Here is a 25000-nt window from a genome sequence, read left to right on the forward strand (position 1 = left end):
GTTCCAGGTCAGATCTGTGGAGAGGCGACCCCCCCGCTCAGTCAGTGTTTGTTTTTCTCTGGACTTTTGAGCTTTAAAGGCGACACAAGTTTATTTATACAGAACAATTCGACACGAAGTGATTCAAAGAGTTTTACAGAATCAGAAAAACATTAAAATCACAATGAAAACAAATCAAATATAAATAATCATCATCAAATTTTAAAAAAGAGATGGAGACGTTAAATGAGAGAAAAGAAGAGAGCGAAATAAAAATAAAAATAAAAACCTTTGAGTGAGACGCAGATAAACGGAAACATTTAGAGTCTGAATTTAAACCGAGTCACAGTCGAGTCTCATGTTCAGACTGATCCAAGTCCGAGGAACATGAGACTCTGAACCAGGACTAGACCAGGTCTAAACCAGGACTAAACCAGGTCTGAACCAGGACTAAACCAGGTCTGAACCAGGTCTGAACCAGGACTAAACCAGGACTAAACCAGGACTGAACCAGGACTAAACCAGGACTAAACCAGGACTGAACCAGGACTAAACCAGGTCTGAACCAGGACTAGACCAGGTCTAAACCAGGACTAAACCAGGACTAAACCAGGTCTGAACCAGGTCTACACCAGGACTAAACCAGGTCTACACCAGGACTAAACCAGGTCTGAACCAGGTCTGAACCAGGTCTGAACCAGGTCTAAACCAGGTCTAAACCAGGTCTGAACCAGGACTAAACCAGGACTGAACCAGGACTGAACCAGGACTAAACCAGGACTAAACCAGGACTAAACCAGGACTAAACCAGGTCTAAACCAGGTCTAAACCAGGACTGAACCAGGACTGAACCAGGACTGAACCAGGTCTAAACCAGGACTAAACCAGGTCTAAACCAGGACTAAACCAGGACTGAACCAGGTCTAAACCAGGTCTAAACCAGGTCTAAACCAGGTCTAAACCAGGACTAAACCAGGACTGAACCAGGACTGAACCAGGACTGAACCAGGACTGAACCAGGACTGAACCAGGACTGAACGAAGTCTAAACCAGGTCTGAACCAGGTCTGAACCAGGTCTGAACCAGGTCTAAACCAGGTCTGAACCAGGTCTAAACCAGGTCTAAACCAGGTCTAAACCAGGTCTAAACCAGGACTGAACCAGGTCTAAACCAGGACTGAACCAGGACTGAACCAGGACTGAAACCAGGTCTGAACCAGGTCTGAACCAGGTCTGAACCAGGTCTAAACCAGGACTAGAGCAGGAGTCTGGTCTCTGAGTTTCTAACACGTCACAGATGAATTTTGATGCTCGACACAGAGACACAAACAGAGACACTTTAAAGTCTCTGAGCCACAGGGAACAGAGACCTGATGTGCTCGAGTCAGGACCTGAGCTGCAGGTTCTGGATGTTCTGGATGTTCTGGATGTTCTGGATGTTCTGGATGTTCTGGATGTCCGTTACAGGAGTCTCACCCACTGTTCCCCAAAGTCCGGGTCACAAACCTCGTGGGTCACAGGACATTAGTTTTGATGTGGCCTTGTGACGAGCTGCAGTGCACAGATCTGACACATGAGGGCGGCAGAGTCACTGAGTCTGAGGCCTCTGTCCTCTGTCCTCTGTCCTCTGTCCTCTGTCCTCTGTCCTCTGTCCTCTGTCCTGAGCGAGTGTCCTGCAGACGAAGGGACAAACGCAGCTTGTTTGTCCAAACAGAAGCAGATAAATGAACAAAGACTTTAGAGAAACGAGGAAAGATCCTCAGTGAAGCTGCTGCGAGACTCGATTCCTCTGAAAATACAGATGAAAATGAAACAAACTGTGTGGAGCAAAGATCAGAGCTTAGTCCTGGTTTAGTCCTGGTTTAGTCCTGGTTTAGACCTGGTTTAGACCTGGTTTAGACCTGGTTTAGACCTGGTTTAGTCCTGGTTTAGTCCTGGTTTAGTCCTGGTTTAGTCCTGGTTTAGACCTGGTTTAGTCCTGGTTTAGACCTGGTTTAGTAGACCTGGTTTAGACCTGGTTTAGACCTGGTTTAGTCCTGGTTTAGTCCTGGTTTAGACCTGGTTTAGTCCTGGTTTAGTCCTGGTTTAGTCCTGGTTTAGTCCTGGTTTAGTCCTGGTTTAGTCCTGGTTTAGACCTGGTTTAGACCTGGTTTAGACCTGGTTTAGTCCTGGTTTAGACCTGGTTTAGTCCTGGTTTAGTCCTGGTTTAGTCCTGGTTTAGTCCTGGTTTAGACCTGGTTTAGTCCTGGTTTAGTCCTGGTTTAGTCCTGGTTCAGTTGTGGTTTTAGTCCTGGTTTAGTCCTGGTTTAGTCCTGGTTTAGTCCTGGTTTTAGACCTGGTTTAGACCTGGTTTAGACCTGGTTTAGTCCTGGTTTAGTCCTGGTTTAGACCTGGTTTAGTCCTGGTTTAGTCCTGGTTTAGTCCTGGTTTAGTCCTGGTTTAGTCCTGGTTCAGACCTGGTTTAGTCCTGGTTTAGTCCTGGTTCAGATGAAGTCACAAATGCAGCTTGTTTGTCCAAAAAGAAGGTGATAAATGAACAAAGGTCAGAGATTTCAGCAGAAGAAGAAAACATCACCAAGACCCTCAAAGACCGTCTGGACTTGGACTTGGGTCATGAAGATCCTCAGAGAAACAGTTTGTGAGACTCTGGTCAAAGCTCCTGGAGGCAAACGCAGGGACGAGTCTCCACGGCTGATTTCAAACGTTCTCTTTGATTTTTGTAGATGTTTGTAGAAGGTCAGAGTCTGCAGAGCTCGAAAACCTCCTGTAACTGAGTAAATGTGAAGTGGAGCTGTTTAAAGTCCCACTGTGGAACATTCCAGACAGATGAGTGACGTCTCCATGGAGAAAAGTGTCGACTTCCTGTTTCTCCTAAACATCTGGAGTGAGTTTTGTTTGTTTTCTCGTGTTTTTCAGCACAGACTTGGAGAAGAACAACCCTCTGCACAAACTGACGGAGGAGGAGCTGCTCACCTTCACCTCGGTCCGTTTCTCTGCGGCTTTTTTAACTTTTACTCTTTTTATTTTGAAATTATCACCTCAGATTAAAGTCTGTTTTCTCTCTCGGCTTTAGAACTTGTAGGACAGTAGAAGGAAAGTGTCTGTTTCTCTCTTTTTATGCTCCTCGTGTCCCTCAAATAAAAACTCCACTGAACCAGAAGGATTTCGATGTGGAGATGCACAGATCCACAGTTTTTAGTTCCAATACAGATTTCGATGGTGTTTAGAGACTGAAAAGACTTTCAATGAATTTCAATTAAGAATAAGAAACAATAACATGGGAAAACTGTTTATTACATAATTACAAAAAAACAAAAAAAAGATTTCAACCTCTTATTTCCAATATTTAATTTAAAGTTAATTTCAAATCACATCTGTCACATTATTCACTTAAAAACTCTGAAAAACACTGAATTTATGAATTTGGAAATAATGCCTTAAAAAAACTTGAAAAAGTCTTGAAGTTTTATATGTGGGTCTTAAATTTGTTTAGTACATAATTTCTCCATTTCACATTTCTCCTTCAAAGTTTATTTAGGAGACGATTTTTAACCTAATGATGTTTGTCACTGAACAAAGGAAAGTTTCTCACTGTTTCTGTTTCTCGACCCAAACACAAGAAACACAAGAAAAGAAACACTTATAAAAGAAACATGTCAAACCTTCAGCAGCAAAACTTCAAATAAACCAGAGAATAAAAATATCAAAATGAAAATAGTCACAAAGAGTTTTTGGATTGATGGTTTTGAAATAAACTTAAAATTAAAGATTGGAAATAGAGTTTGTTTTTTTTTTGACATTAAAATGGAATAAGGAAATAACAAACAGTTTTCCCATTTTATTATAAAAATAAAAACAAATATAAAAACACTCCATGTTTAATCCCACACAGGAGTCAGGTCCCAGTTAGACTCAGGTCGTGTTTAGACTCAGGTCGTGTTTAAACTCAGGTCCTGTTTAAACTCAGGTTGTGTTTAAACTCAGGTCCTGTTTAAACTCAGGTCGTGGTTAAACTCAGGTCCTGTTTAAACTCAGGTCGTGGTTAAACTCAGGTCGTGGTTAAACTCAGGTCCTGTTTAAACTCAGGTCGTGGTTAAACTCAGGTCGTGGTTAAACTCAGGTCGTGGTTAAACTCAGGTCGTGGTTAAACTGGGGTCTGGTCTTGTTGTTCCAGGCTCTTCTGTGTCGACCTCAGGTCTTTTCTCTGGAGGTTTCTGCTCTGAGTCTGAGGACCAGACTGGAGCGAGGACAGAGGAGGTGTGTGGAGAGAGCCATGACCCAGACTCAGGTACCGCGCCGCCTCACCACCTGACCCCGCCCACTCCCTCTGACCCCGCCCACTCCTCATTCTGATCCTGCCCACTTCTCCTGACCCCGCCAACTCCTCCCACTGACCTGACCCCTCCCACTCCTCCATCTGACCCCGTCCACTGACCTGATCCCACCCACTTCTCCATCTGACCCCGCCCACTCCTCCTGACCCCGCCCACTCCTCCCTCTGACCCCGCCCACTCCCTCTGACCCCGCCCACTCCATCTGACCCCGCCCACTCCCTCTGACCCCGCCCATTCCTCCCACTGGACACATACTTTATCTCAGAAAGATAAAAATACAAGTCTTTTTTACTTTTTATTTTTATTTTTTCAAATAATAACTTTATCCGGACATGTTTTTTATGTTCATATTTATAGTTTTCTTTCTCAGATTGTTTTATTTTACCTATAATTTTTTTACCCTCTTTTTTTATTCTTTTGATCAGGCAGAATTCTTTTGTCTTTCATTTATCACATTTAAAATTATATTGGTTTAAATTTCATTATTTAAAATGACCATTTGTGTATTTATCATTTAGCAGTTTTATTTTATTCATTTGAATTTCATCATGTTTAATTACGTTATATTACAGGTTTTAATTTAAATACATTTCAAGGGGGTGTACAGGCAGAATAAAAATAAAATAAAATAAATTAAAAAAAATACATAATATATATAATAATAATAATAAAAAAAAATTTGAAAATAGAGCAACATAAAACGCAGTTCCAGCTGATCCGTCCTAGAAAACAAAACAGAACAGTAAATTAAAAACTAAAAAGAAATAAAAGAAATAAAGATAAAAATTAAAAAAGAATGAAAATAAAATCTAATTAAATAAAAATATGTTAAAAAAAAAAAATTATAATAATAAAAAGCACAAAAACAGAAGCAATATTATAATAAAAACAACAACATCATGTGATTCTGCCAACTTTAATCATCATTAATCAATAATAATTTTATTTTTGAGAGTTGTAATCCATTACCGCGTCTCTCAGCTCTGTAACAGTAAAGTCCTGACGTCTCCATGGAAACGAGCAGGTGCTGAGCAGGAAAGTCCCACAGTGCAGCTTTAACCTTCTCCCTGTCGCTCTTCAGGCTTTGGTGGATTATTTCGAGGAGACGACGTGTCCAGCGTCCGAGCGCCTCAAGATGTTCTACGTCTGTCGCCCGCCGACCCGCTGGAGCGTCCAGGTGAGTCAGATGCCCTCCCGCTGACCGAACCTACAGGTGAGTCAGATGCCCTCCCGCTGACAGAACCTACAGGTGAGTCAGATGCCCTCCCACTGACTGAACCTACAGGTGAGTCAGATGCCCTCCCGCTGACAGAACCTACAGGTGAGTCAGATGCCCTCCCGCTGACAGAACCTACAGGTGAGTCAGATGCCCTCCCGCTGACAGAACCTACAGGTGAGTCAGATGCCCTCCCGCTGACTGAACCTACAGGTGAGTCAGATGCCCTCCCGCTGACTGAACCTACAGGTGAGTCAGATGCCCTCCCACTGACTGAACGTTCAGGACGTTCAGTGTTGACGTTTTCACGACGTTTGAATGAGGTTGATTCTGTCCAAATGAGGTCGTTGTTCATGTCTTTTCTACTTTTAAAAAAATGTATGACAAATATGAACATTATTGTTTCAGTATTATTCATTAATCTACATTTTGATTATTTGTGATTAAATATTTATTACTAATTATTTATTTGAGCTCATGATATTTAGTTTGTTTAATTCACTTGTTTAGGTTTTTGTGTTTGTTTTTTTTTTGTTTTTTTTTTTGGAAGTGTAATTTGTGTAAAATTCCAGCCGACTCAACAAAAATGATTAAAATTCTCTGGTTCTATTTTGAGTTGAGCCATAAACCCGTGTGAAGGCGACAGAGACTCGGTCGGTCGAGTTTCAGTGACTCTTTATTTATAAAACACCTTTGACAGATAAAAATCACAAAGAGCTTTAAGGAGCAAAAAAACAACATGAACAAAGAGCAGAAGAGCAGAGGAATCACAGACACAGTCGACTAAAAGCCTCGAGTCTAAAGAGCCGAGTCCTGAGCTGCTTTTAAAAGAGTCACAAGAATCAATCAACACAGAACTGAACAGGAGCCAGAGCAGAGCAGAGGAACTGGAACAATGTGAGGACGTCTGTTCACTTCTGTTAAAAACCTGCAGCTGTTTAAATGAAGAAACATTAAAACAAGTAAAAAGAGAATTACAAAAATCTAAACAAGATGGAATTAAAGTGTTTGTCGCTGATCTGAAGGTTGGTGGTTCGAATCTCGCTCCACATAAACATTATTTGAGCATCAGATCCATTAGTCTGATTCGTGAGTTGGTTTCACTTGGTGGAAACCGTGTGACCTGCAGCTTTAGGATTCGTTCACTCGACAGGAGGCGGGACTTTTTTTATTGAACCAATCGCTGCTGTTTCTTCGTGACGTTTGTAAAGCTCCAAATCCTGTAGGAAGAAGAACAATAACGTCTTTCCCCGAGATCAAATTCACCAAACATTCTCTTTGTTCAGACTTTAAATCCTCGGGGATCTGGGAGTTAGTGACGGACATTCGATTAAATTTTCTTAATCGATCGTCGGAAGAATTAACGATCAATTATCGATTAATCATGAACGTTTTTCTATTAAAATGATCATCATTATTATTACTATCTGCACTAATCTGCATCAATAAATTCAACTTTACGACATATAAACATAACGACTCTAGATCCACATCAGCTGTTTGACATTATAATGTGTTTAATTCAGTTTTGTTCAAATCTCACAGAAACAAAACTTAAAACCACATCACTAATTTACATAAACTAAGTGAAGATAAAACTCCAGCTCTTGTGTCGCTGATGTGGTTCAACTTGTGTTGGATTAAAAGACATGACTCAGGTGAATACAGGTCAGTGTGACCAGATTTGTGTTTGTCAAAACCAGGACAGCGTACGGGGGGAGGGGGGCGGGGCCTCGTCATCCACATTGAGCGACTCTCACCTGGAAAAACTTTTTCCCACTGGACACAGAAACATATGTGCTGCTTTATCCACTGTGCACATGGACTCACACTTGTCCCAACGCAACGGAAAGTGTGGAATTTCTTCTACAAATCCTGGTTAAATCCACATTTGTGCTTCGGTTCGTTACAGACTGACCCACTGTTTGTGTCTCGCTCCTTCTGATGCAGAGACACATGTACACACCTGTTTGGTCACGACACACACACATACATTCAGTTTGTCCATTAAAATGAACGGAATCAATCAAATTCTTAATGATCAATTATCGATTAATCATGACCATCCCTATGGGGAATGTCTGTCTTCGTCTACATCTCAACGCTTCGTTTACTGTTGTGCTGAAACACAAAAGAGACACAGACGCCGACACGACCACGACCTCATGACCTCACAGCTCACAGCTGATTGGTCGCTGCAGCGTCTACAACTTCTGAGGTTTTCCAAATCGTCTGGTGTTTTCTGATTCTGACCTGGAGCTGGAGACAAATGAAACTGAGGGAGGCACTAGGGGGCGCCAGACTGGATACTGGACCACAGGTTGTTGGTGCGATTCCAGCTCCCACAGATGAATGCTGTCGTTGTGTCCTTGGGCAAGACACTTAAAGGTTGTATGGAGGATTTTTTTTTTGTTTCAAATTGTCAATGAAAGTTTAAAATACCATAACAGAGACGCAGCAGCTTTGGAATTATGATGAAAAAAAGAATGAAAATCTACTAACTGTGGACGTGTTGAGGCTAGAGAAACATCAGCCAATAGAAAACGAGGCTGCCCTCATTTTCTATTGGCTGTTGGGTTGTCAATCAAACTCCCTACGTTTCTAGTGTAACTGACTTGTCGGCGCGGGGATTACGTGGTTTATGCAGCGGTTCTTAGAGGTTTTTTTAAACTGCAGCTTCCTCGCATTTCACACAAAGTTTGTTGCCACGGCGAAAGAGAATCCACGACCAGTTCGCCGCAAAAGAAAGTTCGTTTTTGAGGTCGATGAAAGACGAAGAGAAGGAGAAAAGGAGCAAAGACGAACTGAGGTGATTCTTGGAGATTCCTTCCAGCGACGGCGCGAATGAAGCAGACGAAGGGACTAAAAACTGACACGTCGGTCGATAAATAATTTCTAGACAGGAAACTTCAGCAGTAAATCTGAACGAGCACTGGATGTAAACAAGTGTGATTCTAGAGTAAAGAGGCGGGAGGAGGAGGTGTTTCTACTGAGGCTGTGGAGGAGGAAGGTGGAGTCACACAGGCACAACATCTGAAAAAGAACCGTCGCTGTATTTCTCTTCCCTTAAACAATCCTCTACACGACCTTTAACCCCCCTCAACCCCCAGTGTCTGTGTGTGTGTCTGTGTCTGTGTGTGTGTGTGTGTGTGTCTGTCTGTGTGTGTGTGTGTGTGTGTCTGTGTGTGTGTGTGTGTGTTTGAGTGTGTGTGTGTGTCTGTGTGTGTGTGTCTGTGTGTGTGTGTGTGTGTGTGTCTGTGTGTCTGTGTGTGTGTCTGTGTGTGTGTGTGTGTGTCTGTGTGTGTGTGTGTGTGTCTGTGTGTGTGTGTGTGTGTGTGTGTCTGTGTGTGTGTGTGTGTGTGTGTGTGTGTCTGTGTGTGTGTGTGTGTCTGTGTGTGTGTGTGTGTGTGTGTGTGTGTGTGTGTGTGTGTGTGTGTCTGTGTGTGTGTGTGTCTGTGTGTGTGTGTCTGTGTGTGTCTGTGTGTGTGTGTGTGTGTGTGTGTGTCTGTGTGTGTGTGTGTGTGTCTGTGTGTGTGTGTGTCTGTGTGTGTGTGTGTGTCTGTGTGTGTGTGTGTGTGTGTGTGTGTGTCTGTGTGTGTGTGTGTGTGTGTCTGTGTGTGTGTGTGTGTGTGTGTGTGTGTGTGTGTGTGTGTGTGTGTGTGTGTGTCTGTGTGTGTGTGTGTGTGTGTGTGTCTGTGTGTGTGTGTGTGTGTGTGTGTGTGTGTGTGTGTGTGTGTGTGTGTGTGTGTCTGTGTGTGTGTGTGTCTGTGTGTGTGTGTGTGTGTGTGTGTCTGTGTGTGTGTGTGTGTCTGTGTGTGTGTGTGTGTGTGTGTCTGTGTGTGTGTGTGTGTGTGTCTGTGTGTGTGTGTGTGTGTGTGTGTGTGTGTCTGTGTGTGTGTGTGTGTGTCTGTGTGTGTGTGTGTCTGTGTGTGTGTGTCTGTGTGTGTCTGTGTGTGTGTGTGTGTCTGTGTGTGTGTGTGTCTGTGTGTGTGTGTGTGTGTGTGTGTGTGTGTGTGTGTGTGTCTGTGTGTGTGTGTGTCTGTGTGTGTGTGTGTGTGTGTGTGTGTGTCTGTGTGTGTGTGTGTGTCTGTGTGTGTGTGTGTCTGTGTGTGTGTGTGTGTGTGTGTGTGTGTGTGTGTGAGTGTGTTGTTTCTTTGGGCAGTGGGTTTGTTCTTGTGTCTCCTGTTCAAACTTAAACCCTGGAGAACATCTGCTGTTTGTTCTTCTTGTAGATGAAGTTCTTCTGTTCTGTTCTGTAGAAAACTCTGTGTTCTCTCCTGATGGACCTGGGCTGCACCAGCGCTGCTCTGCTCACCTTCCAGAAGCTGCAGATGTGGGAGGACGTGGTCATCTGCCACGAGAGGCTCGGACAGCACGGAAAGGTCTGAACATGTTCTACTCTGAGATTCACCCCTTGGTTCTCCTGGTTCTCCTGGTTCTCCTGAGTTTCACGCTTTGGTTCTCATGGTTCTCCTGAGTTTGACGCTCTAGTTCTCCTGGTTCTCCTGAGTTTCACGCTCTAGTTCTCCTGGTTCTTGTGGTTCTCGTGGTTCTCCTGAGTTTCACGCTCTGGTTCTCCTGGTTCTCGTGGTTCTCCTGAGTTTCACACTTTGGTTCTTGTGGTTCTCCTGAGTTTCACCTATTGGTTCTCGTGGTTCTCCTGAGTTTCACACTTTGGTTCTCGTGGTTCTCCTGAGTTTGACGCTCTGGTTCTTCTGGTTCTCCTGAGTTTCACGCTCTAGTTCTCCTGGTTCTCCTGGTTCTCTTGGTTCTGAGTTTCACGCTCTGGTTCTTGTGGTTCTCGTGGTTCTCCTGAGTTTGACGCTCTGGTTCTCCTGAGTTTGACACTCTGGTTCTTGTGGTTCTCCTGAGTTTCACTCTCTGGTTCTCGTGGTTCTCCTGAGTTTGACGCTCTGGTTCTCCTGGTTCTCCTGAGTTTGACGCTCTGGTTCTCGTGGTTCTCCTGAGTTTGACGCTCTGGTTCTCGTGGTTCTCCTGAGTTTGACGCTCTGGTTCTCGTGGTTCTCGTGGTTCTCCTGAGTTTCACACTCTGGTTCTTGTGGTTCTCCTGAGTTTGACGCTCTGGTTCTCGTGGTTCTCCTGAGTTTGACGCTCTGGTTCTCCTGGTTCTCGTGCGTGTTCCAGGCGGAGGAGATCGTGCGGCGGGAGCTGGAGAAGCAGGAGACCCCGAGCCTGTGGTGTCTTCTGGGGGACGTCCTGAGGGACCATCAGTTCTACGACCGAGCCTGGGAACTGTCCAAGCACCGCAGCTCCAGGGCCATGAGGTCCAAGGGCCTCCTGCACCTGTCCAACCGGGAGACGGAGCAGTGCGTCCGCTGCTTCGAGGAGTCGCTCAAGATCAACAGGATGCAGGTACCGGACCAGGACTGAGACCAGGACTGGGACCAGGACTGAGACCAGGACTGAGACCAGGACTGAGACAGGACTGAGACCAGGACTGGGACCAGGACTGGGACTAGACCACGACCAGACCAGGACCACGACCAGAACGGGACTGGACCAGAACGGGACTTGGACGAACGGGACTTGGACGGGGACTTGGACTTGGACTGGGACTTGGACTGGGGATTTGGACTTGGGACAGGGACTTGGACGGGGACTTGGACTGGGGACTTGGACCTGGGACGGGGACGTGGACTTGGACTTGGACTGGGGACTTGGACGGGACTTGGACTGGGGACTTGGGGGACGGGACAGACTTGGGGATTTGGACTTGGGACAGGGACTTAGATGGGACTTGGACTTGGACTTGGACTGGGGACTTTGGACGGGGACTGGACTGGGGATTTGGACTTGGACAGGGACTTAGATGGGGACTTGGACTTGGACTTGGACTTGGGACGGGGACTTGGACTGGGGACTGGGACAGGGGACTGGGACAGGGATGGGGACTTGGACTTGGACTGAACAGGGACTGGACTGTGACTTAGACTGGACCTGGACCAGGTTGGGGACGGGACCTGGATTGAGACTGGACCTGGAACTGGACCTAGAACTGGACTGGGGACTGGTACAAGAACTAGGTCTAGTCCCAGTTCCGGTCCAGAACCATCAGTCAGATCTTGTTTAAATGTCTTAAATGTATCTTGAATAACTGTCCCTGCCTGCCTGTCTGTGTCTCTGCTGTCTCTGCTCCTGTCTCTGCTCTGTCTCTCTGCTGCTCTGCTCTGTCTCTGCTCCCTGTCCTCTGCTCCTGTCTCTGCTCCTGTCTCTCTGCTCCTGTCTCTGCCTGTCTCCTGTCTCTGCTCCTGTCTCTCTGCTCCTGTCTCTGCTCCTGTCTCTGCTCCTGTCTCTGCTCCTGTCTCTGCTCCTGTCTCTGCTCCTGTCTCTGCTCCTGTCTCTGCTCTGTCTCTGCTCCTGTCTCTGTCTGTCTCTGCTGTCTCTGCTCCTGTCTCTCTGTCTCTGCTCCTGTCTCTGCTCCTGTCTCTGCTCTCTGCTCCTGTCTCTGCTCCTGTCTCTGCTCTCTGCTCTCTGCTGCTCCCCTGTCTCTGCTGTCCTGTCTCTGCTCCTGTCTCTCTGCTCTGTCCTGTCTGCCCCTGTCTCTGCTGTCTCTGCTGTCTCTGCTCCTGCTCCTGTCTCTGCCCTGTCGTCTCTGCTCTGTCTCTGCTCCTGCTCTGTCTCTGCCCTGTCTGTCTCTGCCCCTGTCGTCTCTGCTCCTGTCTCTGCTCCTGTCTCTGCCCCTGTCTCTGCTCCTGTCGTTGCTCCTGTCTCTGCTCCTGTCGTTGCTCCTGTCAGCTGGGCCTGTGGTTCTCTCTGGGTTGTGGATATCTTTCTCTGGAGAAATACGAGGAGGCGGCGTTGGCGTTTCAGTCGTGCGTTTGCATCGAGCCCGACGTGAGTAAATCACACATGACCTCTGACCTCTGACCTTTGACCTCTGAGTGTTTAGAGTAAGAAATGAATCAGAACTGATCCTGACTCACATTTCCAGCAGAATCCTGTCGTCGCTCGTGTCTCTGGTGTCACGTCGTCCTGTGGCGGAAAAATCTTTACATTTCGGCCAAAAAAAACGTTTAAAAGAAACAACGATTATTTTACTCTTCACTTGTTTTAGATTCAGTGACACAGATTTATTTGATACAAGACGACGACAAACTGATTTTAAGAACCGTATTTTTCAGAGTTTAAGGCCAGAACATGTGTCACAAAGAAGAAAAAAACAAATATAATACAGACGCACTTTCTGAGGGAAATGTTTTTAATAAACTGAGAGACGAGGAGCCGACGTTTGGTGTGTAAAGTCAAGGGCCGATACGATACACACCTCGATACACAGGCCACGATACGATACACACCTCGATACACAGGCCACGATACGATACACACCTCGATACACAGGCCACGATACGATACACACCTCGATACACAGGCCACGATACGATACACACCTCGATACACAGTAGAGATGTGCGGATTGCGGTTACAACCGCGGTATCTGCGGTTAATCCGCGGGTCGGGCGGATGACGTGAAGAAAAATTATATTTTAATTAAATTTGGGCGGGTGGCGGTTTAACTACTAAAAACAAAAGTTATTGTTAATATTGTTACGTACATGTGAAAAGACGAGTGTCATTGTCTGTGCTTGTATGAAGTGTTCGTCATGTCCTTAATTAGCCCATTTGACCTGTTTTTATGTTCTGAAGGTTCAGGTTGTGTCGGGTTATTGATGCCTAAGGTTTAGAGGCACATTTTATATGCAGTTTATTTTATTATTTCTAATTTATTTCAGCTGTTTGCCAACACGTAAGTGGCTATGGGGCCATATCGATATCAGTTATATTTTAAAACACGCAGACATTATAGCGTCGACTGCCACTCGGGGGATTTAAAACTTAAAGAAAGACCGATGGACTGAGGCTATGACTTTGAAACAACATCGGGCAATGGCAGAATGTTCAGAATGTAACAACATCCAACACGAAGGCAAGAAGGTTCAAAAACAGCCTCGTCGGAAAACGTTGTCAGTTAATTAGCTGCGCAAGAAAACCAGGTAAGTCTGGGTTGTTACGGACAATTAAGAATGTGAACAAACACGCTGAGCCAATGTTGGAATGAATGAGCTGTAGTTTGCATTTTTATCGAGGCTCCTTAGTTTGTTTGCTGTATGATTGTTCTAAAATCTAAAATCAATGGGCGGATGGCGGCGGGTGCGGTTTTGAAAAACCTTCGGTGCAAATGGACAGCGGCGGGTGATGAGTTTTGTGTCGCAGTTGCGGATGAAAAAATAGCCCATCCACACGTCTCTAATACACAGGCCACGATACGATACACACCTCGATACAGTGCACTTTCGATTCGATATATTTCAAATCGATTCGATACGGTTCAATAAAAAATAAAGGCAAAATCATGTCTGTGATACTAAAAGTGTTTGTTAAACTTCTTCTTGTGCAAAGTTCATATGAAACACAAACATTTCAAAATCAAAACTGTCAATGTCAAATGTGTCGCATAAATGAGTTTCCTTTCACTCCACAAGCAACAAAACTGTAAAAAAAATAATTTTGTAAAACCTAAAAATCCTCTTGGTGAAATATCGACACAGTAGCCCACGATATCGATACTGTATCATCACATTAAACGATACGATATATTGATATTCCGATATTTTTGCACACCCCTAGTGAAGTGAAGTTGTAGTAAAAACAACAGAAAAGAAGAACAGAGAAGAACAGAGAAGAACAGAGAAGAACAGAAAAGAACAGAAAAGAACAGAAAAGAACAGAGAAGAACAGAGAAGAACAGAGAAGAACAGAGAAGAACAGACTGTTATCGTCACATATTTGACTTCAGTTCTTCAGATAAACAACAGAACAAGTTGAACAAACTCTCTGTTTCCCTCCAAATCAATAAATCACTTCAGTTCTTCATCCTCGTGTCACTTCTGAACAACTCGACCTCCGGAGAGAAACACGACGCAAAGTAAAGTCAAATCCATCTTTTGCATTTAAAAGAAGAAAAACAACAAAATCAAATGTTGCTTAAATAAAGAAAAACATTTGTTCCTTTCCATAATTTGATTTGTCAAGTTGAATCGACTCAAATAAAGTCAAATGTTTTTATAGGGTCGGGCACGTTAACGCGTTAATTTTGCGTTAACTAATTAAGTCATTAATGCCGACAATTATTTTAACGCCATTAACGCAGTTTTTATTATTTATTTATTATTTATTTTATTGTGAACTTCTGTTTCTCACTGGCTTTTATTTTGAAAAAGTCCACTGTGAGCGTTTCTTTAAATTTGACGTCTTTTCTTTACAATTTTTTCACTTTTTTTCTGAGTTTGGAGTTTGACACACAAATCCATGAGCAAAATTCAGTTCATTGCCCAGATTTCCTTCTGTGTGGTGAGAAGAACGACGAGGACGAAGCACCAGGACGTCGGATCAAAACTCCCACCTCTGGTCAAACTGGTTAAAAGAATCTGAGGACCAGATTTTCCTGAGCAAGATTTTTGTGAGGAAAGAATAAATCTCCTGCCCCAAACGGCCGCCTGGTCCCAAATAAAAGCCTGGTCCCAAATAAAAGCCTGGTCCCAAATAAAAGCCTGGTCCCAAATAAAAGCCTGGTCTGTGAAGTGACTGAAACAAATAAACGTCCCGGGGATTATTCTACAGGATTTGTATTTCCAATGTTGATTCACTTTGTTAAACTCCGGGTCACGGTTCAGTCTGATCAGCAGGTTCAAGATCTTCTCTTCTTCCTCCACAGAACGCAGAGGCCTGGAACAACCTGAGCACCGCCTACATCCGCCTCAAGAAAGAGTGAGTCCTCCTCCTCCTTTTACTCCTCTGTCTTTCTCTTCTCTCAAATGTGACGTTCTCTTTACTCGCTTCGTTCTCCTCGGTTCCTCTCCTCGTTCCTCCATTAAGTGTCGTCTCTAATAAAAACCACAGATTGAAGGAGGAAACCTGAGGAGGCTTCAGCAGGAGACACCAGAGAAAAGAATCTTTATTTGTCTCAGTGAGGAGTTTAGATCCTCGCTCCTCTGCTCCTCCAGCCATAATCTGTGAACCTCTGACCTCCTGTGCTCCTCCTGTGTCCTCCTCTGATCTTCTGTGCTCCTCGTGCAGGTTCAAGGCCTTCCTGACCCTGCAGGAGGCGCTCAAGTGTAACTTTGAGTCGTGGCAGATCTGGGAGAACTTCCTGTTGGTGAGCACCAACATCGGGGCGTTTAACGACGCCGTGAGAGCCTACCACCGCCTCATGGACCTGAAGGACGGGTTCAAGGACACCGAGGTGAGAAGGACCAGGACGGGAACGGGACTGAACCAGGACTGGACTTGGACTAAACTGGGAACTAAACCTGGTCTAAACCTGGTCTGAACTCAGTCTAAACCAGGATTGAACACTAAACCCTAGCCCCAAACCTGGTCTAAAGCTGAACTAAAACCTGGATTAAACCTGGTCTAAACCTGGTCTAAACCTGGTCTGTTCTGGGTCTAAACCCGGTCTGTTCTGGGTCTAAACCCGGTCTGTTGGTGCCTCAGGTCCTGCAGTACCTGGTGCGTGCGGTGGTGGAGGACCTGCCGGACCGACAGGGGGCGCCGTCGTCGGCTCTGAAGCCCAAACTGAAGGAGCTGTTGGGGAGAGTGAGCGCGCGACACGCCAACGACCGCGACGTGTGGACGCAGTACGCTCGGCTGTACGGAGGGGGCGCCAGCGAGGACCAGGACGACAACGAGAAGGTGAAAGTGAAACCAAAGACTCATAAATCTGTTTGTTTACGGTTTGTGTTTCTCAGACGGACGACGTGTCCACAGTGATGATGTCAGGGTCATGTGTCAGGGGTCATGTGTCTGGGGTCATGTGTCAGGGTCATGGTCATGTGTCAGGGGTCATGTGTCAGGGGTCATGTGTCAGGGTCATGTGTCAGGGTCATGTGTCAGGGGTGTGTCAGGGGTCATGTGTCTGGGGTCATGTGTCTGGGGTCATGTGTCAGGGGTCATGTGTCTGGGTCATGTGTCTGGGGTCATGTGTCATGGTCATGTGTCATGTGTCATGGGTCATGTGTCATGGGGTCATGTGTCATGTGTCATGTGTCAGGGGTCATGTGTCATGGGGTCATGTGTCTGGGGTCATGTGTCAGGGGTCATGTGTCTGGGTTCATTAGTTCAGGGTTTAGTTCAGTTTATTTGTTTCTTTTTCAGGGACATTAGTTTGTTCCCTGTGACGACGTTGTTCCGTCTTTGTTCCGTCCCATCGGTCGTTGTTCCGTTGTTCTGGTCTCAGAGTCTCAGCGTCGCCGTGGGAACAAACAGCAGCTTAAAGCTCAGACCTGAGTTTAGTTTTGGTCAGACTCGGGTTTATTTGTGTCATGAAACGACTTGAGGCTGAAACTGGAGACGGATTCAGATCAGGATTTAAGGATAAAACTGGATTTGTTAAAACACTTTGATGCTGTTGACCTGGTGTTGACCTGGTGTTGACCTGGTGTTGACCTGGTGTTGACCTGGTGTTGACTGGTGTTGACTCGGTGTTGACTCGGTGTTGACTCGGTGTTGACCTGGTGTTGACTTGGTGTTGACCTGGTGCTGACTCGGTGCTGACCTGGTGTTGACCTGGTGTGTTTCAGGCTCTTCAGTTTCTGTCCAGAGCTCATCGGTGTGAGGTCCAGGGCTCCGACTGGCACCAGGACCCGGTGCTGTTCAGGGGCGTCCTGCAGAGGGCGCTGGCCATGGGCCGAGGTCTCAAAACATCTGCTCCTCCTCCTCCTCCTGAACATCTAAACATCTGCTCCTCTGCTCTTCTCACCATCCTCCTCCTTCTCCTCCTTCTCCTCTTCCTCCTCTTCCTCCTCTCACCCTCTAACCCCCTGAACATCTACTCCTCCTCTTCCTCTCACCTTCTCCTCTTCTCTTCTGCTCCTCTCACCATCTGCTTCTCTCACCTCCTGAACATCTGAACATTTGCTCCTTTGCTCTTCTGACCATCCTCCTCCTCCTCCTTCTTCTCCTCCTTCTTCGCTTTCTCCTCCTTTTCCTTCTCGTTCTTCTCCTTCTCCTCCTTCTTCTCCTCTTTCTTCATCTCCTTCTCCTCCTCTTCTTCCTCTCCATTAACCTCCTCTCTCTCTTCTCTTCTTCTCTGGTGTTCTTCAGTGAGCGTGTCGGTGAGTCGGTGTAAGTCGAGTCGGGCTGAAGCTCTTCAGGTTCTGTCTTCGTGTCGTCTCAGTCTGAACAGTCTGGTCTCCAAAGCAAAGGTACGACTTTTGTTTCTGTCGTGTTTAAGATCAACTTGAGACGAGTTCTCCCCAGGTTCCTCCTCAAACCTCCAGACCTGAGGGCAGCTTCAGAACATCTGCTGCTGGAGTCGAGTCACGCGGCTGGAAGAAAAACCACAAGACCAGAAATACACACGAAAAAAACAAAGAACGGAAAATAAAATTCACTTTTTCTTACAAACACAAACAGAAACAACTTTTTGGATGTACAAATGTTTAATTTCAGGCCTTAGCTACAAAAGTGTAAATATTAAGTCTGTAAATAAACTCAGAATCTCCTCATCGCCTCAAAACAAACACATGGACATTTGGACTCAAACCTCAAAATAAAAACAGCAAGAGACGCACAATTACACAATTAAATAAAGACGATTTTACGAGTTTTCCATGAAAACATCAATTCAGAATTTTTATTTCCACATAAACTCCAAGAAAAATATTTTAATTCCGTCTGTCAGGAGAAAACAAAGTAGAAGCAGGTTTTACTTTTAATAGTTTTGACCTGATTTCGTCGTCTTGGTTTAAGTCACTGAATGTTCAGGATCAAAAACCTGACTTTAAAAAATTAAAACTCGCCGAGAACTGGTGACGATGCTGATGGCGACGATGTTGGCGTAGACGATGTTGACGTAGACGATGTTGGCGTAGATGATGTTGACGTAGACGATGTTGGCATAGACGATGTTGGCGTAGACGATGTTGGCGTAGACGATGTTGGCATAGACAATATTGACGATGATGATCTTGACGTTGACAATGTTGACAATGCTGATGTTGACATTGACGGTGACAATGCTGACGACGATGATGTTGACGTAGACGATGTTGATGTGATGTTGACGATGTTGATGTTGACGTAGACGATGTTGATGTTGACGATGTTGATGTTGACGTAGACGATGTTGGCGTAGACGATGTTGACATAGACGACATTGATGCTGACGTTAACGTTGACGATGATGATCTTGACGTTGACGTGACAATGCTGACGTTGATGATGTTGACGGTGACTATGTTGATGTTGACGTAGACAATGTTGACGTTGACGATGTCGATGTCGATGTCGGCGTTGATGATGTTGATACGGACACGTTTTGCCGACCAAAACGACTTCTGCTCTGGACATGACGTCATCGTGTTTTCTCGTATTCAGAATAATTAATTCAGAATTAAAATCATCCTGTGTCCAGTGAGAAGAACCTGGACGTGTCTGAACCTCCAGCTGAAGCTTCTGGAGACTCAGACGTGGGACTAGAACCTTTAAAAACATAAATCTTTCACTCGGCTCCTTTAAATTAAACAAAAAAGAGTTTTTTTTTGTTTTTTTTTTCTGTTGCAGCAAAACCACACGGACGCGGCGTCAGGAGAAATCTGCCCCGAGCTCAAAGACGACGTCCACCAAGTCCAAGATCTCATCAAAGAAATCCAGGAAGTGAGCGCCGCCCTCAGGAGCCAATCACAGTGAAGCCACAACAGTTTCTCATCCACTGGTTCGATGTCGATGCTTCACAGTGACGTCACGCTGGGGGGTTCTACATGTGCGTCTATGATGAAAACACAAACCAAACCGTTCTGCCATTTAAAATCAGAACATCTGCATCGGCAAAACAAATATCGGATATCGGTATCGGCTCAAAAAGTCCCATTCACATCAGCCCGGGGAAATCGAACGTCCCTGCACCTCGGTCCCTCCCTCTCCTCCCATTGGTCAAACTCTGTCCCGCTTTGAGTGACAGGTGCGTTTAACCAATCACAGAGAAGAATGAGCTCAAACAGCAGAAGGCTTCAGGTCGTCTTCTAGTTCTTCTAGTTCTTCTAGTTCTTCTTTCTTCTCTTTCTCTCACCCTCTCCTCTTCCTCTTCTTCCTCTTCTTCTTTTTAAATCCTGAAGAACGGATCAAGAAACAAGAACGTGGAAGTTAAACGATCTGTGACTGAAGCAGCCGACGCTTCTGTGGGCTTTTATTTTGAAGGAGGTGGACTTGACTTCCTGTTTACGCCTCATGTTTGTCGAATCTAAATAATAATGTTTTTTTTTTGTATTATTATTTCTCTGTAATGACCTGGACTCAGAGTAAATCCTTTTAAATCCTGATCTGACTTTGTTGATGTTGTTTTGTTTTTGTGTGTTTTATTTTCTCGTCGTCTCAGGCTCCAGAAATGAACTTTTACTTTTATAAATTCCCTCATAAAACTTATTTCAGTAACTGTTTGTTTAGTTCAGGCATTTTTTTTTTTCATTCACGTGTTTGAGTAACTTTTTATTCTGAGTCTGTTACATCTGCAAACCTCCAAACGCTCTGCTCCACCCTGTGATGTCATCAGGTGGTAGTTTTCAGAAGTTCGATCGGCTCCTTTTCCCTTTAGTTCAGTCGAGATCGACTGAAATGATCCAGGTGATTCTAGTGAAGGTGTGGAGTTTAAAAACACAGTGGAGCACTTCCTGTATCACCACATGATGATGTCACGAGGTGGAGCAGAGTGTTTTCTCGTGTTAAATGTGCAGGTTTGTGTGTTAAACATGTGAATGAAACAAAACTCGACTCGAGGTGTTTGTGTGTATTTACATTTGTGTGTTTACGTGTGTGTGTGTGTTTATATTTACGCGTGCGTGCGTGTTTAAGTGTGTGTGTGTGTGTGCGCGTGCGAGCGTGTGTGCGCGCGGAGCAGCTGTGGCCCCTCCCCCGCTGCGTCACGTCTGGAGGCAGAAACTTTGGGACTGGCTCGCGCTCTTGGTCTGAGACTCTGAGACTCTGATCCGGGACTTGGAGGACACACGCAGCGCGCTGGACCTGGTCTGGTCCTGGTTTAGTCCCGCTTTAGTCCCGGTTTAGTCCCGCTTTAGTCCCGGTTTAGTCCTGGTTTAGTCCGGGTCCACTATGAGCGCGCGGTGATCCTGCTGCTGTCGGAATGGCTCGGGTTTTTTCGGGCCTCTTCGGGATTTTCTTTTTTCTCTTCTTGGGGCTGGAGTCGTGGACGCGCGGCGCGGGACACACGGGCGCGTTCACGAGGGTGTACGTGGTCCAGCCCGGGTCCGGACCTGGGTCTGGACCCGGGTCCGGACCCGGGACCGGACTCGGGGACGCGCTCAGGGTCAGCTCCATCGCCACGGCCACGCGACACACGCACGCGCACGGTGGAGCGCAGAGCCGCACGCGCAGGATGGGCGCGCAGCAGACGCACAAGCACGTGCTCAAAGTGTCCGGGTGAGGACTCACGCACGAGACCGGACCGGGACCGGACCGGGACCGAAACAGGACTAAACCAAGACTCAACTATCACTGGACCAGGACTGGACCAGGACTGAAACAGGACTGAACCATAAATGAACCAGGACTGAAACAGGACTAACCCTGTAGGACCACAGGACCAGGACTAAACCCGTTCTGGGCCCAATCTCAGGACCTCCAGACTGGGACTAAGACTCAACCAGGACTGAACCAGGTTTAGACCCTTTAGAGAACCTGAAGAGTCTGGATCCAGGACCAAAGTCTGAGACTAAACCGAGACGGGACCAGAACTAAAGTCATGTTCACGTTGGACTAAAATAAAAGTGTGAGTGGAGCAGAGTCTTTATCTTCTCACACAAACATCTGAGGTCCTCCAGAGTCCAGGGTCTGGTCCAGGGTCTGGTCCAGGGTCTGGTCCAGGGTCTGGTCAGGGTCAGGTCTGGTCCAGGGTCTGGTCCAGGGTCTGGTCCAGGGTCTGGTCCAGGGTCTGGTCCAGGTCTGGTCCAGGGTCTGGTCAGGTTCCTGGTCACTCAGAGCTGGAGTTTATTCTGAGTCTGTTACATCTCCAAAGGTCCAAACGCTCTGCTCCACCTTGTGATGTCATCAGGTGAACAGCTCTTTAGAGAAGAGCAGAGACACGTGTGGCTGAAACTGAACCAACTGCAGATGTTTGAGTTAAAGCTCCACCGTGGGACATTTCCTCACATTAAATAAACACGTTTAATCTGAAAATCACATTTAAATCTTCAGTTTGTTGTTTCCTTCAACGATCAGAGAATCAGAAAACATCTGGAGAAAAGAATCAAGACACAGACCTGGTTCAGATTCTGTTTAGTCCTGCTCCAGTCCTGGTTTAGTCCTGGTTCAGTCCTGGTTCAGTCCTGGTTTAGTCCTGGTTTAGTCCTGGTCTGGTCTGAGTCTCTGGTCTGGTCCTGGTCTCTGGTCTCTGGTCCTGGTCTCTGGTCCTGGTCCTGGTCTCTGGTCCTGGTCCTGGTCCTGGTCCTGGTCTCTGGTCCTGGTCCTGGTCCTGGTCTGGTCTGGTCTGGTCCTGGTCCTGGTCTCTGGTCCTGGTCCTGGTCCTGGTCTCTGGTCCTGGTCCTGGTCCTGGTCTGGTCTCTGGTCCTGGTCCTGGTCCTGGTCTATAACCGGTCTGTGTCTCAGGGTGAACGTGTGTGGAGGTCAGTGCTGTCACGGCTGGAGCGCGGCTCAAGGTTCTCACCGCTGCACCAAACGTAAGTAACTCTCGACGTACATGTGTGTCTATGGCCAAACGTTCAGCGGTTTCCATGGAGACGCCTCAGTGAAGATGAAGCTGTGGTTCCTGGTTCCTCGTCTCTGGGGCTGAGTTCTGTTTGGACTCGAGACGCTGTAGATCAGAAATGTTCTCCTCTGATCCTCTCAGCAGCTTCTGGAAGTTTCTTCTAGTGTTGTAGATCCAGACCGGTCTTGGTCTTGAGACCGGTCTTGGTCTTGGTCTCGTCTTGGACTCAGCTGTGCTTGGACACTTCGTGTCGTTCAGTGAAATTCCCACAGAAGCAGAAGTTCACCACAAACTTCTCACTTTTAAAGAGAAGTTCTGCTCAGTCCAGGTTCTCTCATGTTCTAATGTTCCTCATCAGAACATGAAAAGCTCTGAGATCTTCTGTGCATGTTTGAGGAACAGAGACAGGACGATATATCGGCCGATATTTGGTCTTTTTATAGAACATATATTATCTAGTGTTGTTCTTAAATCTGCAGCTCAGATCGACGTTTGACTTTGACCTTCTGCTGCTGAAAACTCAAACTTTATTAAAACACTTGAACAAAGATCTGAGCTCAGGAGGAAACTGACTCTGGTTTGAGTTAAAAGTTTGTGGAGAATAAAAAGTCAAAATTAGACCAAAAATATCGGCAGAGTTTTTGACCTTTATCGATTTGTCTGAATTCTAAAGAATCGGCTTCGATATCGGCCTTGAAAAAAACACATTGGTTGATGTGTATTGAGTAATCTAGTGATCTCTCCTGGGCCTGAAACAAACCCTCCTTATGGTCAGGAGTACGAGTCTGTACGAGGCTCCGCCCCCCCAGGCTCCCACAGTACGAGGCTCCGCCCCCATATTCCAACACGACACAAACTGAACACTTGGACAAACCTGATGTTTGTGCAGGAGGTTCATCAGTGCGACGCTCTGAAGGGGGAGCGACTCAGCACAGAGAGCGACAGAAACTAAAGTGAAAGTCAAAAAAGTTTGAGTTAAATTTGTTGTTTTTGTTGAGTAAAAGTCACAAGGATCTGAGTCTGTCCACAGTGACGTGTGCAAACTTCTCCTCCACAAAGATCTGATTCTATCTCTCCATCCTCTCTCTCTCTCTCTCTCTCTCTCTCTCTCTCTCTCTTCTCTCTCTCTCTCTCTCTCTCTCTCTCTCTCTCTCTCTCTCTCTCTCCCTCTCTCTCTCTCTCTCTCTCTCTCTCTCTCTCTCTCTCTCTCTCTCTCTCTCTCTCTCTCTCTCTCTCTCTCTCTCTCTCTCTCTCTCTCTCTCTCTCTCTCTCTCTCTCTCTCTCTCCTCTCTCTCTCTCTCTCTCTCTCTCTCTCTCTCTCTCTCTCTCTCTCTCTCTCTCTCTCTCTCTCTCTCTCTCTCTCTCTCTCTCTCTCTCTCTCTCTCTCTCTCTCTCTCTCTCTCTCTCTCTCTCTCTCTCTCTCTCTCTCTGTCTCTCTCTCTCCATCCTCTCTGTCTCTCTCTCTCTCTCTCTCTCTCTCATCCTCTCTCTCTCTCTCTCTCTCTCTCTCTCTCTCTCTCTGTCTCTCTCTCTCTCTCTCTCTCTCTCTCTCTCTCTCTCCTCTCTCTCTCTCTCTCTGTCTCTCTCTCTCTCTCTCTCTCTCTCTCTCTCTCTCTCTCTCTCTCTCTCTCTCTCTCTCTCTCCTCTCTCTCTCTCTCTCTCTCTCTCTCTCTCTCTCTCTCTGTCTCTCTCTCTCTCTCTCTCTCTCTCTCTCTCTCTCTCTCTCAAGGGGGGGGGGGGTAGAGTAAAAGAGAGACAAAAAAGAAAGAAAAGCAAATGAAATGTAAGGTATGAGAGAGAGAGAGAGAGAGAGCGACAGAGAGAGAGAGAGAGAGAGAAGGGGGAGAGAGGGATGAAAAGAGAGAAGGACACAGAAAGAGGCTAAATGGGGGAGGAAAAGAGAGAGAGGGAGGAAAAGAGGCCGAGAGGAAATAGGAAGAAGAGAGATAAGAGGGGAGAGAGAACGTCTTTAATGTGGTTTTCAGGATGGAGGGATGAAAGGAGAGAAAGAAAAAGAGGAAAGAGAGAGAGAGACAGAGAGAGAGAGAGAGGGCCCTTTAGACCTGGTTTAGTCCTGGTTTAGTCCTGGTTTAGACCTGGTTTAGACCTGGTTTAGACCTGGTTTCCTGGTTAGTCCTGGTTTAGACCTGGTTTAGTCCTGGTTTAGTCCTGGTTTAGACCTGGTTTAGTCCTGGTTTAGACCTGGTTTAGTCCTGGTTTAGTCCTGGTTTAGTTCTGGTTTAGACCTGGTTTAGTCCTGGTTTAGACCTGGTTTAGTCCTGGTTTAGTCCTGGTTTAGACCTGGTTTAGTCCTGGTTTAGTCCTGGTTTAGACCTGGTTTAGTCCTGGTTTAGACCTGTTTAGTTTAGTCCTGGTTAGTAGAGTCCTGGTTTAGACCTCCTGGTTTAGTCCTGGTTTAGTCTGGTTTAGACTGTTTTAGTCTGGTTTAGTCCTGGTTTACCTGGTTTAGTCCTGTTTAGACCTTTAGTCCTGGTTTAGTCCTGGTTTAGTCTGGTTTAGTCCTGGTTTGGTTTAGTCCTGTTTAGTCTGGTTTACTGGTTTAGTTGGTTTAGTCCTGGTTTAGTCCTGGTTTAGTCCTGGTTTTGTTCCTGTTTAGTCCAGTCTGAGTCACTGGAGCTGATGTGAACGTAAAAGTCGCGAAAACAAAGCACCGCATGGACTAAACCAGGACTAAACCAGGACTAAACCAGGACTAAACCAGGACTAAACCAGGACTAAA

The 25000-nt window shown here is 46.0% G+C and overlaps 2 protein-coding genes across 2 annotated transcripts in view; both read left to right on the plus strand.

Annotated features, from left to right (window-relative positions):
- Positions 1 to 19864, plus strand: part of ttc27 (tetratricopeptide repeat domain 27) — a 36355-nt gene extending 16491 nt beyond the window's left edge. Inside the window, exons 9-20 of the mRNA XM_020922589.2 lie at positions 2895 to 2961; positions 4153 to 4266; positions 5394 to 5489; positions 9788 to 9910; positions 10674 to 10901; positions 12285 to 12383; positions 15262 to 15314; positions 15624 to 15789; positions 16041 to 16238; positions 17126 to 17237; positions 17649 to 17749; positions 19110 to 19864. Of these exons, the coding sequence (XP_020778248.2) occupies positions 2895 to 2961; positions 4153 to 4266; positions 5394 to 5489; positions 9788 to 9910; positions 10674 to 10901; positions 12285 to 12383; positions 15262 to 15314; positions 15624 to 15789; positions 16041 to 16238; positions 17126 to 17237; positions 17649 to 17749; positions 19110 to 19235 (1483 nt within the window). The 3' untranslated portion in view covers positions 19236 to 19864. The remainder of the gene's footprint in view (positions 1 to 2894; positions 2962 to 4152; positions 4267 to 5393; positions 5490 to 9787; positions 9911 to 10673; positions 10902 to 12284; positions 12384 to 15261; positions 15315 to 15623; positions 15790 to 16040; positions 16239 to 17125; positions 17238 to 17648; positions 17750 to 19109) is intronic.
- Positions 19865 to 20495: 631 nt separating this feature from the next.
- Positions 20496 to 25000, plus strand: part of ltbp1 (latent transforming growth factor beta binding protein 1) — a 62611-nt gene continuing 58106 nt past the window's right edge. The window contains exons 1-2 of the mRNA XM_055162908.1: positions 20496 to 20975; positions 22161 to 22231. Coding sequence (XP_055018883.1) covers positions 20680 to 20975; positions 22161 to 22231 — 367 coding nt within the window. The 5' untranslated portion in view covers positions 20496 to 20679. The remainder of the gene's footprint in view (positions 20976 to 22160; positions 22232 to 25000) is intronic.

This window comes from Boleophthalmus pectinirostris, unplaced genomic scaffold (genome assembly GCF_026225935.1).
Source record: "Boleophthalmus pectinirostris isolate CB_2022bp ecotype Guang Dong unplaced genomic scaffold, ASM2622593v1 HiC_scaffold_5, whole genome shotgun sequence".
In the NCBI taxonomy this organism is placed as follows: domain Eukaryota; kingdom Metazoa; phylum Chordata; class Actinopteri; order Gobiiformes; family Gobiidae; genus Boleophthalmus; species Boleophthalmus pectinirostris.